At 42.0% G+C, this 22182-nt stretch overlaps 1 protein-coding gene across 1 annotated transcript in view; it reads right to left on the bottom strand.

The window, feature by feature from the left end:
* SYNE2 (spectrin repeat containing nuclear envelope protein 2) overlaps positions 1–22182 on the bottom strand; it is a 503718-nt gene that overhangs the window by 46783 nt on the left and 434753 nt on the right. Inside the window, 2 exon segments of the mRNA XM_089687495.1 lie at positions 17035–17201; positions 20453–20611. Coding sequence (XP_089543621.1) covers positions 17035–17201; positions 20453–20611 — 326 coding nt within the window.

Genomic DNA, 22182 nt, shown 5'->3' with positions numbered 1-22182 from the left:
ACGAGGCCTTGGAAGAGCCCCTAAGGATGTGAAGAATGGGTGTATAAAAAGCCCCCATACAATACAGATAAGGCCACAAACCACGTCAAAACGTTATTTTCTGCTGAAAGCTCAATCATTACTGCACTGTAAATCAAAGCATCGGCCTAGGAAAGAGAAAAAAAAAAAAAAAGACCCCTAACAAAAGCCCGCGTCTTGCTGGAGCGCAGAAATGATCTGTACTGCAAACCTGTAGACAACAGCAAAGATAAACACATAGGGATGCCTTACCATAAAAGCAGAAGGGAATCATATCCATACAATGCTGCCACTGAATCCTGTACGCTTCACTGACTCTCCTCGCCCAGGTATGATTGGAGCTCTCCCTGGATCATTCATGGCCATGAAAGGGAGATGAATCAAAGGCCGCATAACCTGCACTGGCTATGACAGCCAGCCATTCATTCACAGGTCTGAACACAGCACATACAAGCATTGCTCTGCTCCCATCCCCCTACAGAAGAGCGGATTGCAGTGTACGTGTTGAGGACAGGGGAGGGCAGTCTACCAGAAGACATAATATTGTACTTACTGTCAGAATTCCTAACTACCGATCCGACACAGATGCAGCATCCTCGGGAGGACAAATCCCCTCCCCGTTCAATGGCCTACTTACTCACTGGCTCATATGTGAATGTAGAGAAGGGTACACAGCCCCTCCTATACAATGTAGCTACAATATGGATAGGTACATGTCCTGCAGGAATTGCTTTCCTTTACAAAAAAAAAAAAATCCTAACTCTTTACATATTGAAATATGTAAAGAGTTAGGATTAATAGGATTATCAGGAACCTAAAAAAATCTAAGTGGTAACATGCAAGGCTTGGTTCACACCTCTGCACTTTGCTTTTGATCTGTTTAATTGATCGCATAAATATGTGTTTTCACACTCTTGATGCGTTTTATTTCAGGTACTTATATAGTGCCGTCAATTTACGCAGCGCTTTACATATATATTGTACATTCACATCAGTCCCTAACCCTCAAGGAGCGTACAATCTAAGGTCCCTAACGCACATTCATACATACACATATTAGGGCCAATTTAGACAGGAGCCAATTAACCTACCAGCATCTTTGGAGTGTGGGAGGAAACTGGAGTACCCAGAGGAAACCCACGCAGGCACAGGGAGAACATGCAAACTCCAGGCAGGTGGTGCCGTGGTTGGGATTCGAACCAACGACCCTAGTATTGCCAGGCGGAAGTGCTAACCATTTAGCCACTGTGTGTTTTGCATTTTTTTTTTGGCCAATTTGTTGCTGTATTTTTGATGCATTTGTTTTAAATTTGCCCACTACACGCTTTTTTGCAGCGTCTCCATTGAAGTCTATTGAACCAAAAACGCACCAGTTTGCATTTAAAAAAGTCCGTGACCCTTTCCAAAAACACAACAGCTCGAAAAAGCATAGAACATGTCCCATAGGAACCTACCTTACCCTAGGTTCACACCTAAGCATTTTCCGCAGCGTTTTGCAGAAACGCAGTACAGTCCATTTAACATGATTTCTTATGGGACAGGTTTACATCTCTGCGTTTTCATCCGGTGCGTTTTTTGGAAAGGGTCAGGGACTTTTTTTTTAATGTAAAAAGTTGATTTTTTGGTTCTATAGACTTCAATGGATACACTGCAGAAAAGCATGTAGTGCGTTTTAAATCTGCCTAGCCACAAGAAAAATTGAATAAAAAAAAAAGGCAAAAAGCATTAAAAAAGTGTCACAAATGCAGGTGAAAAAAGGCAAAATGAAACACAAAACGCAATGCAGAAATGGCTCAAACGCAACAAGCATAGATTATTATTATTATACAGGACTTATATAGCGCCGACAGTTTGCTCAGCACTTTACATTATGGAGGGAGACAGTACAGCAACAATACAGTTCAATACAAGAGGGATTAGAGGGTCCTGCTCCTTGGAGCTTACAATCTAGGAGGGAGGGGATAGTGGTACGAGAAGTAATTAGCTGTGGGGGATGGAGTGGTAGGAAGAGTAGAGGATTCCAGTATTAGCTGGGGTCAGGGTAGGCTTCCCTGAAGAGGTGAGTTTTCAGAGTGCGCCTAGAAGTGAGCAGAGTGGGCAATAGCCTGATAGATTGGGGTAGGGAGTTCCAGAGGATGGATGAAGTCCTTGAGAAATCCTGTAGACGGGCATGCGAGGAGGAGACAAGGGAGCTAGAGAGTAGGAGGTCTTGCGAGGAGCGGAGAGTAGGGTTTGGGTGGTATTTAGAGACAAAACCGTTGATGTAATTTGGGGCAGTGTTATGAACGGCTTTATACATCAGTGTTAGTGTTTTGAATTTTATCCGCTGGGCAATTGGAAGCCAGTGGAGTGATTGGCAGAGAGGGATGGCTGATATGGAGCGGTTAGTAAGGTGACTGAGTCTGGCAGCAGCATTCATGATGGACTGAAGAGGGGATAGCCTGCGATGAGGTCGGCCAGTGAGGAGGGAGTTACAGTAGTCAAGGCGAGAGATAATAAGGGAGTGAATGAGTTGCTTAGTGGTTTCCGAGGTTAGGAACGGCCGTATCTTGGAGGTGAAGTCTACATGAGTTTGTCAGCATAGATGAGAACCTAGCCTTAAAGATTTTTACTGGGAACACAGAACAGCGGCTGTAGAAATGGGTGCTGATCTAGCTGCAAGGAAGAGTGGAAGAACTAAGTACATTTCCTTTTATTGTTCCCCTGGACATAAAGGAGCAATTAATCCTTGCAGTGCGGGCAAAGCCCCCTGCAAGGGATACATTTATATTTGCCCTGGGTTGGGCTTTAATCCAACACAGGCCAGTGGCAGGAAGGTGAGCTAAATATTACAAAACTTCAGAAAAAATTCAGCTTACTAACCTGGTCCTGTTGTCTGGCAGAGCTGTGTAAATCTCAGGACTGGAAAGGCATAAAAGCAGATTTTTTTTTGACAGGTAAAACCTCTCCCCCAAATGTATCTTCTGTGTATTTAGCAGCTTGCCTACACAGTTCAGCTTTAAAGTTATCCTGTATTCCATCATAAATTTGACAAAACTAAAGTCCTACCCAGGGGAGGACTGACCATTTGGAAACTCGGGCACTGCCCGAGGTCAGTACGGGGCCCCATGAGATGCCCCTGGTACCTTTTTCATAGGCTTTGAGTTTGGGCAAGGACACAGGGGTCCCATGATTCCCTATTGCCCGGGGGGGCCCATAAGTTGTCAGTCCGCCCCTGGTCCTACCCAAGTACAAATATCACAAGAAGCCTCCAATTACTTTCATAGAATAAAATGTTCCTCTGCTGCACATTTAGTTTCACGTTGTTTTAGGGGCCTGATTTTCTAGCCTGCTTGTTGCCATTACACTTTTTAAGGTGATAGTAAACCTTTATTTTTTTTTAATAATATGATATGCTTGGTAACATAAAATACAGCGCTAAATAATGAAGATAATGAAAAAGTGACAAGTGCATAAGGTAAGGCGCAAATTAATGTGCTAAATGAGTGTAACAAAAGTGTCGCCAGTTGGAGACGAGATAAAAAGTGAATGGATGATAAAATAGTGTTATTAAGTGAACAATTTCACATTAAGTGATAAATCAAATGGTAAATGTAAAAAATAGCAAATGTAGAAAATCACAATAATTTAAATGACAATTGAAGATATATTGAGATATAAGCAGTCCATAAAGTGATGCGTCAAATTTCTGTGCAAGTGACTTCAGTGGTAAGGGATTGAAGTATGCTTGCACTCACCGGAAGCGCAATATTAATGCGCATGTAATAATATCTGGGAAACACTGGTGGTCATCAGGGTTCTGGCGGGGACAGGGGGCTCCACTGGTACACACACAGCACACAGGAAAGGCACTCCAGACCTCACAGACTGGACCCTCACAGCATACAGAGACAGCTCCTCCTATGCATCTCCATCATGGAACTTAGTTGCCAAAAGGGTAGTGATCCACCTTGAATGGTCGCTACGTTCCACTTTCCACTCCGGAATAATATATTTAATATGATATGCTTACCTGCAATTGTTTTGTACTCGGTAGCTCCAATCTTCCTCTTCGGAGGTCTCCCCTAGATTACCTAACAGTGTCATAAACCTGGCCTAGCTAGAGCCTAGCGGTGGATAGCGAGGGAGAAGCCCTATCCTGGAACCACCAGCAATCTTCCACCCCAAAGTATCTGCTATCCCCGGCAAAAAGATATGCTTTTGGCCAGAGAGACCAGGAGCGTGGCAAGTTGGCTTAACAGGTTGGCTCCATGTCACCAACATGTTGTGTGTGTGGATGGTGGGTGGGCAGATGTGTAATTCTCAGAGGGCTCTATATGTTACTGATAGCCAGCAAGTGACTCTGGGTGAGCTGTGTGCGCTGGAAGGGCCCCATGGAGTGGACAAGTGTGATGCAAAGTGTGAGCGGTCCATTCGACATACAACTTAAATCATTTTTATTATTCAAAGCAAACTCCCACAGCCATCCATGTTGCCACGCTTTATTTTCCTGAAAAATCACTTTGAAAAACACCCCCTAGCATTTCTGTCCGTGGCAATCTTGAGAAACAGCAGATGATTCATGTAACATTTACTTCCTGGAATCCATCTGCCCTTAGCTCAGGTATGCAAGCAGGATGGTGTGCTTAGCTTTAGAAAATCTATCCTTCACTCTTGAAGCCTCCTGGAATGTATGACATTTGTCTAGGCCTGGAAACCAGGAAGTAACTGAATAATAATAATAAAAAAAAAGTTTAAAACACGTAAATATGATATGCGTTCCCCATCTACTAACTAAGGCCAGCAGCATAAGGATTAGATGTAGTCAACGTTGATTGAGAGAGTGAAGTTCTGCTTTAAAATGGTTGTAAAGGCTCAAGGTTTTTTTACCTTTATGCATTCTATGCATGAAAGTAAAAAACATTCTGTGTGCAGCAGCCCCCCAAAAACTTACCTGAGCCCATCTCAAGCCAGCTATTTGTACACGAGCAGTGGCTCTCCGGGGACTCTTCCTCCACACTAGCTAAGACAGCAGGAGCCATCAGCTCCTGCTACTGTTGATCACAGCCAGTGAGAGTCAATGAGGAGACAGAGGAGGTGGGGATGAACCACACTAGTGTGTGAATGAACACACAGAGCATGGTACAGGAGCAAGCCTGTTTGGGTGCCCCTATTGCAAGCTGCTTACTATGGGGGCACTGAGAAAAGGAGGATCAGGGCTGCTCTGTGCAAAACCACCTCACAGAGTGGGTAAGTATAACATGTTTGTTATTAAAGAAAAAATCTACCTTTAATATCACTAAGCGCTCCCTTGCTGAAAACAAACAAGAGAGTGGGTTTAAAACAAAATCCTGGTTATTTAATTATTTTTAATCAGACTGATATTCTTGAACACAATGATCCCAATATTCAGGATGGTATGTGTGGTTTGTACTGGTAATACACATAAATAGGATAGGACGCTAGCATTACTGGACCAGTACAAGCAGTCTGCTCTCCTCTTGGCGGATGTCCACTAGCACGCACCTGCTAAGTGATTTCTCAAAGAAATGCCACTTGGCCCGAGGCCTAATGAAGCTTTGTGGTTATTTAATCCGACCTGCAGGAGGTCTGAAAGCAGAGGGTGGCTTTTCTATCACCAGCTTGCTTAGAGACTGCATGTTTACTACTGCTTAGCCAAAGAATGCCGGCGCAGAATAACCAGGCAACAGGCTATATCACGGGTAATTTTACATTTCCCTAGAACATAGACCAGGGGTGGGCAAACTTTTTGACTTGAGGGCCGCAATGGGTTCATATATTGGACCCGGGGGCCGGACCAAGAGTAGAAGAATGATGTGTATGTGTCATCCATAGTAAGTATAGTAATATTCCCCCATAGTAAGCATAGTAATTCATCCCCCATATAGTAATTCATCCCCCATATAGTAATTCATCCCCCATATAGTAATTCATCCCCCCTATAGTAATTCATTCCCCATATTAATTCATCCCCCATATTAAGTCCCCAAGTCCCCCCTGTGTCAATTTACTTACCTTTGCTCCGCGCGTTCCTCTCGCCGTGTTCCCGCGCCGTTCCGGTCTTCAGGGCGGACTGTGAGAGGAGCCTAGCTCCCCTCACGTTCGTCACGCTGCCCCGCCTACACACATCCTGACAGCATCATGCTCCGCAGGCCGGATTAAAAGGTCCGCCGGGCCGTAGTTTGCCCATTGCTGACATAGACCATCCTCAGTCCTGAATGAAACACCAATTTATTTATTTAGATTTATTTCAGGTACTTATATAAAGCGCTGCATAAATTGACAGCGCTATATATGTAGTACATTCACATCAGTCCCTGACCCTCAAGGGGTGTACAATAGAAGGTCCCTAACTCACATTCATACATACACATACTAGGGCCAATTTAGACAGCATCCAATTAACCTACCAGCATCAATTTGGAGGGTGGGAGGAAACCGGAGTACTCAGAGGAAACTCACGCAAGCACAGGGAGAACATGCATACTCCAGGCAAGTGGTGCTGTGGTTGGGATTTGAACCAACGACCCTGTGATGCCCCTGGTCTTGGATATATCAATGCGCATGTTCTATGCGTTTCTGGTAAGCGCATAAATTGTTCTTTTGTCCTCTTACTGGGAGCACCATAAAGAAAGACGTTTGCCAGCATTATTTTATTGTACTAACTACATATTGAATCTAACAGTGACTTGAATTACACCTATTTAGCGCTGCACTTTATTACTGTTTTTAATGACCCCAGTACTGCCAGGCGGAAGTGCTAACCATTTAGCCACTGTGCTGCCCATACCATAAGACAAGTGTCAAACTGACAGCCTTCCAGCTGTTGCACAACTACAACTCCCATCATGCCTCTGCCTTTTGGAGTCATGCTTGTAACTGTCAATCTTTCAATGCATCCTGGGACTTGTAGTTTGGCAACAGCTGGAGGGCCACCAGTTTGACACCCGTGCCATAAGACAATGAAAGACAGCTTTATACAACAAATTAAATCTCTCACCTAACACTTTCCAGGAAACACAACTGCTCAGGAGAATACTTATCCTGCTTTATATTACGAGGTCAGAAGACTTCTCAATGCTTCTGGAGAGAACTATCCTCTGGTCCTAGGATTCTATGCTTTTGAACGTCACTTAGGTTTCAGCTTTTGGCCAACATTCAAATAAAGAAAATAATGGCACATGTGGATTTCTCCAGATGAACAGCCAGGTGTAGAAAATCAATGTCAGTATAAAAATGAGAATCACACAGCAGGTAGACTTTACCTAGTCCCCACCACCAACTCAAACAGAGCAACAGGTCCCCCCTAACAACTTGGACATTCATCTCTCCCCACTAAGGCTTCATACACACTGGGCTAAAAAAAAAACAAAAAAAAACACCAGTTCCCTTGGCAGAAAAAACACTGATATAGCGTTTGGGTTTAGCAGTTCGGCAAATCACAAGTTTGCATGAAATAAACCTGCTGTGAGACAAACATAATGCCTGCCACTACTGGTCATTTATTTTTTGTGACAGCTAACGAGAGGAGTAGATCTCCCACTATCTGTCACATCGAGGAGCAGGGAGGAATGGCGGGCCGGTCCGTTCGAAACATGTAAGATCCTGAATATGGGTGTAACATGTTATGAAAGGTGAACGTGTCCTTTAATCGTTTGTCCTAAAGCCTTGTACACAAGGGTCAAAATTGGTCGGTGTGGCAGGAACCGGTCACCTTTTGGCCCATGTGTACAGCTGTCTCTTACACAGAAGCTGGTCTTATGGGAAACCGGCATCCAACCAGTGCTGGAAACCAATGGCTGAGAGCACTGATCAGTGTGTTCTGGCGCGGGGAGTACCCCTTGTCAGAACACAAAGGGGAGACACTAACCTTGCTTGTGTTAGTACGATGATCTGTTTTTATTCCCATTCAGCCCACTGGGTTGCATGAAGAAGAAAAAAAAAAAAACCTTTCGTGTTTACCCAGCTTTAGTAAGTGATTGGTCAAAGTAGGGAGAAATTTGGGCCTAAATGTCACCTACAGCGGTATGTATCCTCTTTATACTTCTAGGGCTTATATATAAGGGCAGTAGAAAGCACAATGACTAGGTAAAAAAGTACTAATATCCATGGTGACCACAGTTCACCTTTTTGTAATAAAACATAGTAATCTGAAAACCGACAGGTTGTCACTGTAAACAAAATCGCTTAATAATCCATAGATAGCAAACAACAGTTGCCAAATCTAATCAGATAATCCTGTACAGCACCAGATCTCCTCAGCCATCCCTGGATGACTAATCAGTGGGGATTGGGGTTCAGAAATTGGCGGTGTTGGATTTTTTAAGCTTACACTATCATTGTCTCCAGGGTAGGTAATGATGTCCTACTCTTTCCTCATACCCAGAAACCATCACACTCTGATCTTTCCATTGTGGAAAGATTTCTTGGCAGACTGCTCTGACTTGTACTGGTAGCACAAAAATGAGACTGCCATTGCTGGCCTCCTCCAGAAACTGTGATTATGCTAGCTGTAGTACTCCAATGTCACTGACCAAGAGTAATTCATGGTCCAGGTTGACTGTGGTTCACCTTTTCCTGATCTGACACAATAAACCAAAAACCGATGCCACAGGTCACTGTAAAAAAAATAAGCTCAAAGTATCCAAGGATATAAAACAATAGCTACCAAATCTAACCAGACAATCCTCAATCTACAGAGCCAGGGGCAGACTGACCATTTGGAAACTCGGGCACTGTCCGAGGGCCCAGGGTCAGTAGGGGGCCCCATGAGATGCACCTGGTACCTTTTTCATAGGCTTTTTTGAGTTTGGGAAAGGACACAGGGGCCCCATGATCCCCTATTGCCCAGGGGCCCCATGAGTTGTCAGTCCGCCCCTGTACAGAGCCAGATCCCATCAACCATTCCCCACCAACTATTCAGTGGGATTTTTTTTTTCGGGGGGGGGGGGGGGGTGGAAATAATGAGGAGTGTTCCTGAAATTTGCTGTGTTAAATTTGTTTTTCAGCTTAGGTTATCATTGTCCTCAAGGTAACTATAGATATGGATGTCCCCCTGTCTTTGCTCCTCCCTCATACCCATGAACAACCACACTCGGGGGATCCTTTCATTTGTGGAAAGATTTTGGCAGACTGCTGATTTCTACCTGGTCTGTTGGCAGCACAAAAATAAAACTGCTGTTGCTGGTTTCCTTTGGAAAATGGGATTGTCCTAGTTTTAGTACTCCCCAGTCCTAGAACAGGAGCAAACCCAGCAAATAAAAGTCAAAGAAAATGATACTTTGTGTGTTCTGGGTCATTGACTTAATGTACCGAAGTCAAGTTATCAGCAGGACAGCCACCTAGCTCTTTCAAGAGGAGAGACCTGCAGCGATGGTCAACATATTTCACTCATGACAGAAATAGTCTGAAAGTAGCCATTGTTTTGTCTTCTTGTCTGCAGAGTAAGCAGACATCACACCCTTTTCTTTTGGATGTCTCAGCTTTGATGTACAGCTATGTGAACTTCGTAAGCCAAAAACAAAATTAACTCATAATTAAATGAGACTGGGGGCAGGGAACCAGAAATCATCTATGGACATTATAAAACCATTGTTTTATTTAATCCCACAACAAAGATGTATACACATTGTACCAAACCTAAATACCATTCATCTTCAGAGTACATACACAGGATACACATTGGTGTGTCAGTATTGTGTGAGGGAAGAGCTGCAAAATATCCAAATAGCAGATACTCTTCCCATTATAGCCCAGATACATGTTGAGAATATCGGATGAAGGATCGTGTTTTTGCACGCTAGACACATATCATAAGCAAAGAGGTTACTAAAAGTTACGAAAATTCTCACAAGACAGCATAAAAATTTGGAAGTGATGTAATGCATTTGTATTGTATTTTTGGACAAAAACTGTATTGGTTAAATGAAAATCATACGATCTGGTATCGTATGACATTATTCGTGCTTGCCTCTTCTAGTAATTTTGGACAATTATCGTTGATTGCTTTGAAAGCAGCATTTTTCATACGATTTTCTGATTGTGTATACTGGGCATGAAGGGCAAAACACTAGTAGAATTCTAAAACGTTTTTTTACAGTACGTTTGATTTTCTAATCGTTAGTGATGTCAAATCGACAATAGTTGTCAAACACACTGACAAGATCTGAAGGAATAGGATGGAGAATTTTTCTTGAATAAAAACAGATTTCTAAAAGTGTACATAGTTTTTATTTGGGAAATACTGTTTATTCCAAAATCAAGTTTTACAAGAAAATTTGATTCTTAAGTACTTTCGAATAATATTATCCAAGGCTCTGTTGGAATACATCAACAAGGTTTTTCGAGATAACATTTACATGAAAGTTTGCCGGTATATGGCCAGCTTAAGTTAGAGTTACTCAGGTTGAAAAAAAAAAAAAAAAAAAGACAAGTCCACCTAGCTCAACCAATCGAAAAAAAATAAAAAATACAAACATGTAAATACGGTAGAAAACCTCCATATACAGAACCTTATACCCACCGTTGATACTCTTGCCCCAACAAGGGAATACTATTTTCCTTCCTGATCCCCTTAGGTAATTGGTTATTTCCTGGTTCAGCAATCTTTGGTGTAATTACTTTATAAATGTTAATAGCCAGTTACAGTATACTCTATATACAGAGGAATGCATCCAGCATATGGTCCATTTATGTAGCTATACATGGTGATCATATCCCCCTAATCACTTCTTTTCAAGGGGGAAGAAATCAGTTCAGCTAATCTTGGAGGAGCTCAGCTAATCTCAAAGTGGAGGTCCTCCATGCCTTTTATCAGTTTAGTTGCCAATTTTCTACTTTCTCCAGTTCCGCAACATTCTTTTTGAGACCCGGTGTCCAAAACTGAACTGCATATTCAAAATAAGGTCCTTCGATGACCCTTGCAAGGGCCATCGGATCCTTCTCCCTTCTTTTTGCCTTGTTAGGCTATCTGGAGTGCCTGATACTTCCACAATGTGCAATTCTCAATGCCCAGTGCACTAAGTCAAACTTTCCTCGTATAGTTTGGTTTTCTTTGGGTGACATTGGAATTACTGTTTCTAAGGATGTACCAAGCCATGTGCTTGAGTTTTCCAACCTTGTGTATTCCAACTCAATTTAATAATTGCACTTATTGTGCCTCACTATTTGTATACTGTGCTTTAAAATGTCTATTAAAAAAATCTAATAAAACTTTTTGTAACACAAAATGAGGTCTTACTAATGCTTTGTATAGGGGCAAGATTTCTACAGTGACGTTTTCTTCAAAATACACCCCAACTCCCACTGAAAGGCAGCCACCCCTGCCACTCTCGAGTTCCCTGTATGACTGTGTGCCTCTTGGGGGATCAGGAAAGAATTTGTTTCTCCTGCAGGAGCAAATTGGATCATGTTTTGCTGGGGGGTTTTTTTTTGCCTTCCTCTGGATCAACTGTGGGAATGGGATTATAACTTTTTTTTTTTATTATTGGTTAAACTGGATGGACTTTTGTCTTTTTTCAGCCAGACTATGTAACCCTGCCTGACACTGCAGAGCCTTTGCAAAAAAAAAAGTCCTGGCTGAACACAGATCCCACTGAGCATGCACACTGCTTGCCACATTTCCATCCTATGGTTGGAGCCATACTGGATTGCTTGGGGCCACCATGAATATAGACCAGCCATAGGAATGATTGGGGTGAGCAGTAAGAAAGCAAAGTAGAAGTTGGACACTCCAAAGACAGGTTGGGCCACACCATGAGGAACTCGGGAATGGGCAGAAGGTAAGTATTTGGTAGGAGGCTGATGATCGTAAAAGGTGGAAGGAACATCAAAAAAGACAAACTTCACTTTTCTTAAAGTTCTTGATCAAAAAAAAAATAATCCATTTCTCGCAGTACCTAAAATAGTTTCTCTGACAATTAGGACAGATTTGACATACAATCAACACATTACTGGACTAGAGGTTTCAACAGATAATGGTGGAAAGCAATCTATTTGATTCTAATTTGGCTGCATCACATGACCATATTGTAATGTGTGTAGAACTCTGTTAGACAGCTAGTTAGACTTTGGATTTTCAAGTCTGCTTTAGGAGACCAAAAAATGTTAAAAATTCTAATGAAAGTAACTTATTAATTGCAAAGTATTTTGAGCAACCTCACGTGTCATGTTCTTGCTTTTGAAAAAATACCATTTACAATTCAGAAGGGAATAAGGCAGATGTTGGAGCTCAGCAGTTTTTTTTTTATAGCCTAGCTAGCTATTCAGGCACTCTAAGTCTCCCCCTTCCCTTTGTACTACATCAAGCTGCTGCGGGTAATCAGAGTTGACAATCCTTTTCTGAATGGCACAAGCCCTTACACACGCACACAATACATGTGAGGAGGGAGCCGCTTGTAATAGTGCCATATGGCCAAGCCGAGCCTGATGTCACAGACTGAATCGCATCAGTGTCTAAGCCCACAGCCAGACTGATGGACTCGGCTAAATCAGGCACACACCAATCACTTCACTGTGTTACCGTTTGCATCTATCTAAATGTAGCATTACAGGCAATTATCCTAGTTTGCAAAGGCACACGCATTCAAGTGACAGCAATTAAGTCCAAGGCCTTCTCCTAAATGCTTTATTACAGCTGTCAAACAGGAATCAATGAGACAATTGACCACGGGTCAAAATTACCTATTCAAAAGCACAGTGTTCATAAAATGAATGGATTGTGCTTACCAAACAGCTAAAATGTATCGTATTCAATTTTTGATTGGGTAGGAAAAGGTTAAACAAACGCAGACAATGTTCACGTGGAGAGAAAAGAAAAAATGGATGGACTGACACTGCAGCGCACTACAGGGCACATACTGTGCATTGTGGTGTACTGCAATAAAAAAAATGCAAATCCAGTTTTTTGTTTCAATGCCGCGCATTGGGGCCCCATTCTATAAGCATGGACTGCCTTAAAGGAGAACCAACAAAAAAACAACAACTCACCTTAGGGGTGTGTGGTAATGCAATAGAGTGGCTTTTCCTACTGTGTTCAAAGCAAAGAGGAAAGAAAAAAAAGTTTTGGCTGGAAAGTTTGTACTTAACACGAGAATAAATGAAACTCCTTTGACATAGTGTATTTTGCTTTTATATGCAATTGTTTCTTTGGAAATGATTGTTGTTAAATAAAGGTAAAGTAAACCACATATGTCAGGAACCAACAACCCAACAAGAAAATGTGTTCGAAAATTAGCCTCACTCAACCAGGGAGCCCAGGCACCCTGGGGGGCCTTGAGATTTCTTCAGGGGTGCCTTGGCAAAATGTCTAAAAATTGCCCAAAACTTGTATACAAGCCAGCGGGTGGAACAAGCCTGCCTTTTTAGTTACACAAAGTCACAGGTTTTATTGCGCGCCATTACTACCTTCTAGCTGCCGGAGTCTGGACAACCAATGACATCATCAGTTGATAAGGGGGGTGTCAGCTGTCTGCACAGTATCCTAGTTTGAACCTGTCACTCCTGCCTCTCAAGCATCCCCCTTGGTTCTTTAATTTAATGGATGCCCTCAAATAACAACGAGGGACTTATGAGGTTGATTACTTCTGGAAAAGTTGAGAATTGCATGTGTCTTTAGCTGCCTGTATCACTTGATTTGCAGACCATTTTAAAACCAGAGGCAACCCCCTTTTTTATATTAAGTGCAGTTACCATTCCCTAGGTTTGATACAATCTTCCATTTTACTTTTACTGGAATTCCTACGTATCTTGGATCTTTAAAGCACACAATTATTTTAAAATAGGAAGCAACTGAAATTCCTACACCCAACCAATATACACATATATCCGATTTCCTTGCTTTAAATGCAAATATGAATCTCTCTGCTGATTGACACCTGTAAAAACTAGGTTGTCTGTAGCCACCACCACCACCACCACCATTGTATCAACTGACAATCCATCAGCAAGGCAGAGGGGAATTCTCTTATTAGGATTTACAAAGACGCAGAAGTCAGAATATCCAAAAAGCGTCTGCATTTAATTCAAACGCTGTTCGGCCAACAATGTTCCAACTGGCTTCTTTAAATTTTCAATAAATGGATGTTGGATAGGTGGTGGCCATCAAAGTCACCAATGTAGCAAATTTTGCCCAGTTCCTCAGGAGCCAGCTGAAATTTTAATAGTGTGCATCCAGTTAAAGGAGCAGTGCATCCATCCTCTGCCATCCCACAATGGATGAATAGGTTGGATGGCATGCTGGACAACATGGTGCACTCCAATACAAAACAATATTGGATAAATAGGGGTTGATATACTAACCCCCGGTTCAAATCTATGCGGCTGTGCAGGCCGCGTTTTCCCCGGTTCCGAGAGCCCATTCATTTGAATGGAATCCCGTGCCACACAGGAAAGAAGTCCATGCCCTTCTTCTGAAAATGCAGCCCGCACAGGAACCTCGGTTCTCAGTATGGTTGCATTTTCCAGTGCGGGTGGTGTGCCATTAGAACTAATGGCACCCGCCCGCGGGTCTGCATTCCTCTGTGCGGGTGGTGGGGCGTATCCGCAGCAGCACCACCCGCACAGATGTGAACCTAGGGTTAGACTGAAGAGTGCAAAATCTGGTGCAGCTCTGCATAGAAACCAATCAGCTTCCAAGTTTTGTCAAAGCTTGAACAAGCTGAAGTTAGAAGTTGATTGGCTCCCATGCACAGCTGCACCAGATTTTGCACTCTGCAGTTTTGGTGAGAAAATACATATACATACACAAAGTCCATCAAAAAAATGAAAGAAAATATCTGTCCAACTACCATGTTTCCAGTACATGGGCCTTTGTTAGGATTATCTAGGTGAAGTAAAAAGATAAAAAGTTTACCTTTTGTAACATGTTACACCCATATTTAGGGTATAGGTAACTGGTTACCTATAAAGCACCTGTCAGCACCCCCTGATCCCTTTCCCATGACAGCAGGCAGGGGATCCTCTCCCTGCACCCTCTGCCACAATTTAAAAACAGCGCAGGTGTGCAGGATTCCACCCACACAACTGCATCATTTATTCAGTGATCTGTAAATGAATGGACAAAAAGTGCTCTCTGCAACCGCAGCAGATGGCTTGATCTCAAACTGCAAGGATGATGAGCACTCTCATAGGCCATTGACACTTCCTGCAGTTCAGTAACTGTCAGCTATGGGAGGTAGGGACAGACAGCTGTACTGAGTGCCTGCAGAAGCCTGACATTGCACCTGCGATCTGATTGTGGGTACAATGCTTTGCAGGCTGCAGTGTGGGAAACAAAAAAAAATAATGCACATTTATTATCTGCAAAATAATGTGCAATTATTATTTTCAATTAAATTTTTAAAGGTGAACTTCGCCTTTAACTGGTTCCCACCTGACCTATTGTAGAATGACAGCTGGGTAGGACCTCTCATTCTGGAAGGACATCATAGGACATCCTCCCATTCTTGGCATGCAGCACAGCGATCGATGGCGAGCTGTGTCCCTTTGATACAGTGCATCACCGATTAGGGTAAAAAGCCAATGATGTTGGCTCTTTACCATGTGATCAGCTGTGTCCAATCACAGCTGATTACATTTAAACAACTGCCGGTTATCAGCATTTACTTTCATCAGTGCTGTCACTGTCTGAGGAAAGGAAAGGGATAACCATCAGGAGACATTTACACTGATAATAAAGGCACGGATCATCGGTGTACTGATGACCAGCACAGCCTCATCAGTGAAAAATTATTTATTTTCAAAATGTAATAACAGAAACTAAGAAAAATTCTTTTTTTTCAAAATGATCAGTCTTTTTTTGTTTTATAAAAAAATAAAAAAAATCACTGTGGTTATCAAATACCACCAAAAGAAAGATATAGTTGTGTGAAAAAAAATTATAAAAATTTAGTTTGGGTACAGTGTTGCATGACTGCACAACTGTCATTCAAATTGCGCCAATGCTGATAATTGGCCTGGGCAGGAAGGGGGTGAAAGTGCCTGGTACTGAAGTGGTTAAAGTTCTTTTAAAGGTTATAACTGCCCAACCAACGAACCAACAAAGGCGCTATATTTAAAACCGCATGTAAGAGGATTAGATCCACAAAGCTCCGCTGCAACTTCTAGGATAACTAATGACACAAGCATGATTTGTAATTATAACAATAAAGCCATGCACAGCACTTCTGCTCTATCAAGCCCAGCAGACTAAAGTGGAGTTCAGTGTTCATGAATCCAAATCTTCCATGAATGTTCAGATGCAGGCAACACACATCAGGAAAATGATAGAAAGGAACTTCAGGCTAACCGTAAAATACACAGCTAAAACGCATATTTAGGCATCATTCATAAAGGCATTACCGATCCGTACGATTGTACGAAGAGTTGTCTTCAGATGCCCGGGATGTACAGGTGTTCCAAGCAGGCAGCTTGTTGACATCAAGGACAGGCAGACAGCTGTGGGTTCAATGCATGGATCAGACAGATGCATTAAACCCGCATGGATGCGTACTCTGGGATGGGTGTGGAGGTCTGTGAAGCCGGCTACCTGTCATTGATTTCAGGAAGCCTGATCGCAGCACCTGTGCATTCTGGCCAGCTGAAGATGGCCCTTCTCATGGACGCATAGATCGGCACCTCCTTGTGAATGAGTCCAAACTGTTCTATTTGCTAAGGCTGGCCATACACTACACAATTTTCTTACACATTTCTGTCCACTTTCCTTTAGATTTACCTATTTTCTTGCTCAATTTTCATTTACATTTACCAAAACCATATAATATGAGGTCAACCCTAAACACTTTCAGTTTGTATGCAATCAGGCAGGCTCGTGCACTACATAGTTGAAGGTAAATCTAAGGGAAATTGAAGAAAATTGTATAATGTATGGCCAGCTTTAGTCCATGAATTGCTTGGATCCAACACCCATACTACAACAGACCAGATTACACCCATCCCCCTCCCGGAGCCAAGCCATGCCCCATGTTCTCCTACTGTCATTAGGCCAGGTCAAAGTTTTTAGTGCAAGAAATCACTTACCGTGAGCCAATCACATCAAACAGGTGCTTCCAGCGGTCGTTCACTTTATTCAGCTTGTTTTCAATTTCAGTGGACCGGGCCTTGTTGCTGGCTATGATCAGCTGGTCTCCAATTTGTTTCAAGTGCAGTTTATTTTCACTGAAGAGATTAATTTCTTCCATGCAGTCCTAATAATAGAAATAATTAAAGCTGTAAAACCACAATGCCAAGAAAACAAGAACAACAGTGCATGTAAATCATCACTGCTCTATAGCACAGCATTTTCTGCTCCCGAATTCACCATTATTGTGATGAATCACCTCTAAGCTGTCGCAGCAAAATATTTTAGGCCATTTGCTCTTATTGTATAACATTCTGTACTGTTCAAGGCATATGCACCATTACCTACAAAAGTTATGTAACAAGCCGTGAGTATATGTAAAGGGTAGCAAACAGCAACCAAGAATATTTAACTTTTCCCAGTTCAGAGCAGTCACAGCAATGATAGAGGACTGCTGATTGGTTGCTGTGGGCTATTCCACTTCACCTTGTCAAATCCAAATGTCTATGTTGAACAGAACAGTTCTTTTTATTTGCTCAGGTGCCTTCATATTAAAAAATACTGCCTAAATCCAGGAAAACCACTAAATACACATGAAATGCATATTCATACTCATTTACTCATGCAGAAGCCCTCAGACCAGTTCATGGTGGATCGCTTTTCAGAGGGTGTTTGACAGGCAGTGAAGAGGCTCTCCTCACTGCTTATCCTAACCTCCTAAAAGTTAACATCACTGTGCCACCCTCACTTGATTTGTTTGTACTGTTTTTACCATCCCTCCCCCCCTACACAAGTGTAGAATAAGACCTTACCCTCGGTTCACATCTGTGCAGGTGGTGCCACTGTGGGACCCGCACAAATACCTGCAGCCACACCACCCATACAGAGGAATGCGGGACCCGCGAGCAGGTGCCATTGAATCTAATGGCATGCTGCCTGCACTGGAGACCTTGGTTCCTGTGCGGATAGCAATTTCCAAAGTAGTACACGGATTTCTTCCCTGCATGTACCAGGGCACAGGAGTCGATTCAAATGAATAGGCTCTCGTGCCCACACACATCGCTGCCCACACAACCACATAGATGTGAACCAGGGCTAAGGGAGTGGGTATACCTGCCAACAGATCTGTACTTCTCTGCATCCAATCATGAGATTTATATCGCTCTGGAAGGACAGGAGACCCAATTTTTTACACTGCAGTTACACTTACTACAGGCACTAACTACAGATACAATGCCATCAATTTATGCAGCGATATATATATATATATATACATATACACACATATACATATACACACACACATACACACAGATATATATATATACACACATACACACAGATATATATAGATATATATATATAGATATATATATATACACACACACACAGAGAGATATATATAATATATATACACATACACGCACATATAGAGACACACACACATAGATATATACACATATATGACATTCACATCTGTCCCTAACCTTCGAGGGGCGTACAATCTAAGGTCCTTAACTCACATTCATACATACTAGGACCGATTTTAGACAAGATCCAATTAACCTACCAGCATGTCTTTGGAGTAGGCCTTGCTCACACATGCGGCTGAGGAAGCAGTAAAAATAAGTGGTTGAACTGTGGATTTGCAACCTCCTGCCCACTCCCCCTTAACCGAACACAGTAGCTACCTGTTTGGTAGTCAGTGTCACCACTGAATACAACCTATTTAAGTGATTGGGGATGCACCATAAAAACCCTGCAACCGCATGCAATGTATGTGGTTACTTTGTGATGGTGTGGGCTTTTCAGGCTTAAAAAAAGTAGGTGAGGAGCCATCACATCACTGCTACCTATCAACCGCTCTTTGAAAAGCAATGCCCCGCAGATTACTATTCAGAGGAGTGGCAAGGGCTGCTGCCAGCATAAAACAAATCCTTTCAAGTCCTGTCCCCAAGCCTGTGACTGGACATTTATTAAATTACCAAGAGACTCATCAGTTAATTCAGCTTTCACTCTGCTCTCTCCATCCATCAGTATGCTCCTTGTTAGCACAAGAGCACAGCATATGACTGATCAATGTGTGTCTGATCAATTTATATCCACCTAGAGTTCAGCTTTATTAAACATTTGCCAGTCCACCAACTTCCACCAATGGCTGTTAGACCAGTCACAGAAACTTACTAAAACAGAGATCTACTGCAGTAAGAAATACATTGAAAATAGCATTTTCCAGCATGAATAAACTTGTCAGAGCGCATGCTGCACCGGGGACTGTTTTCTTATATAAAGATTGATATGTCACAGGAACTTGTTAAGCTCCATGTACATTGCAGCTGATAAACTGAAGTTTAGGAGCTTTTCTGCATTTTTTTCAGCAGCCCCTGAACTCCCCCTAATGTTTTCCTATGCGTCCATGTACACTATGTTGTGTACAGTCATTTACAGGCAGTTGAGTTTACAGTTTTTTTTTAACACACCAAACTTGCATTCAGGAGTAGATTTCATTAGCGTTTCAAACGCCAAATGCTTGTAAACGCGGCTAACCGCATTTATAAGCGTTTGGAAAATTTTAACTCTTCCATTTCCAGATGCTGTCCAGAGCCTTTTTTCATCATGAAAAGTGCAAGCAGAGTGTTTTCCCGGTACTCAAATGGACCTGGTACACCATACTTTGAGGTTTTGCATGAAAGAAAATATGTTACACGCTGCTGCAATAATTTCTGCACAGAAATGAGCTGGAACACATCCAAACACCACAAAAAAAAAAAAAAAAAAAGACAGCTAATCTCAACAAATACTGCTCTCTCTGCTTCTGCTCTCTCTATTTCTCTCAAAATGTCGGAAATAGTTATTTTTTACCATTTTTCAGTGCATTCTAGACATTTTGGAAGGTCTCCTGTGGTTATCTTAAAAAAAACGCTTCTAAAAGCAAACTTTCATAAACGCGGTATGCAAACATGGCTAAACAGACGTTTTTTAACCTGCGTTTTCCAGCAGTCAGAAGTGTTTTCCAAACGTTCCGTGTACATGGAGCCTTAGAGTCTGGAGTGCTAATGTTTCATAAAATTAGATATAAGACAACCTAATCAGCATTGACTTTATAAAATCAAGCAAAATGATTTTATTTTTAGAACTGCAGGAAACGTTTCCCGCTGGAAAGGACAGGAAACAAGTTTGTGGATGGAGCCCCTCAATGCTATTTTAAAGCATGTGTTCTATCTCAGCTGTCGGAGGTCATTTCTGCTTTCCAGGAAATAGATAATTGTGTCAAGTAGGAAGGCACAACTAACTCTGCAGGAGAGAAGATGTAGATTCAAAGAAGGTTCATAGTGGCCAGTAATGTAAGCTGTGATCATTCACATCCACGCCACTTACCTTCTGCAGCTTCTCGATCATTTCCTCGATGTTAACATCAGCGGTCTGCAAGACTTTACTCTCCATCTGCGTCAGCCAATCACACAGCTCCTTGTTCTTCTCATTAAACACATTCCAGGCATTGAGTCGATCCTCGATCTCCTGCTTTCTCATAGATACCTATGTAAGGCAGAGAGAGGGTCAGGTAGTGGCGTATATATCAGGGCAAGATATAAAAAAAAAAAAAAAAAAAAAAAAAAAACAAAACACAAGGGGCGCATCTCTGCAATACATGTATGTTTTCCCACGTTTTATCTCTTTAAAATAGCGATCTCCAAACCACATCCGACCCACTACAATATTTACCCAGCCCACAGCAACTTGTCCCATATTTTTAGTATGCGTTTCCATACTGCAGGCAACCCGGTCTACAGCACAAAAACAGCAAATGACGCCAAGTGGTTAGGACTCATAATATATAGAATAATGTGTATAGGCGAGCGCTGGAAATAAATATAAAGCAGCTTGCATAAAGGAAAAGGTAACAACTCCTATAAAAATGTGATATAAAGTGCAGATCTGAGCAAGTAATTAATCAATATATAAAATAAATACACATAAAGAGGAACATCCAAGTGCAATGTATATAAAACTTCCAATAATTAAATTTATATACGGAATAAAAATTAAAATGGGTGGAACAGTCAAGTACACCATAAAAGAGCTCTTAAAAGAGCAAACAAACTAGTAATTCAAGTGAGATATTAATATCCATATAATAGTACGGCAAATTAGCCATATATATATATATATATATATAAATATCAGATAATCTTTGTCAGATGAGTGAGAGAATAGAAATAAACTGGTGAAGTCCATAAAATATATTAGTGCCCGTAGGTGCAGCAATCTTAAGTGCAGGTTAAACCGTAGGTGGTTAGGACACACTGGGTTTGATTTACTTAAATTGGAGAGCGCAAAATCTGGTGCAGCTGTGCACGGTAGCCAATCAGCTTCTAACTTTAGCTTGTTCCATTAAGCTTTGACAAAAAAAAAACTAGGAGCCGATTGGTTTCTACGCAAGGCTGCACCAGATTTTGCACCCTCCAGTTATAGTAAATCAACCCCATCGACTTCCTGGTGCAATGCAGGTATATTATAAATCCTGATTACTATATTTTTGGGATGGTTTCCAGGAAACTTTAAAGTCCTTGTCTTATATCCGTGATGACATCACAGGGGCACATGGACCTGATGCTGATCCAAAGCGGCACCAGCATTCAGAAGAGAAACTGCCCTCAGTCCAGACCTGTTCCACCTCCCGCTTCCTATGCCATGCTGCCACTGGGGTGAAGAGTGTAAGGTAGGACAAGGTGACTGAGGACACCAATGTCAAGGGGTCCTCTGATGTGTGATGGGGGGCTTCAGAGCTATTTCTTAAAGCATGTTTATCCAATTAAACTTTATTCATAAAACTGATTTTTTTTTCAGGTGACAAGTATTTGTAAGGTATACAACATGGTGTTTGTACTGAAAAGCTTCGAGACCCCTGCTTTCAAAGGCCCTGCAAGTAGTAAAAAAACAGCTGTTGATAATTGAAATGCACTCAACTCCTAGGGCCTGTTGTGAGATGACAACTCACAGCATTTTGGTGGACTAAGTGGGGTTAGCCCTGTCCAGATGTCCTTTGCTGATCTACCAAGACCAACCTGCTCTCCATCTCCTCAACATCTGATAGACCAAGATAAGAA

This window comes from Staurois parvus, unplaced genomic scaffold (assembly GCF_062004578.1).
Source record: "Staurois parvus isolate SC_StPar_1 unplaced genomic scaffold, SC_StPar_1.0 ptg000426l, whole genome shotgun sequence".
Lineage (NCBI taxonomy): Eukaryota > Metazoa > Chordata > Amphibia > Anura > Ranidae > Staurois > Staurois parvus.
Note: the sequence above shows the minus strand (reverse complement) of the source record. Positions and strands in the feature narration are given on the sequence as shown.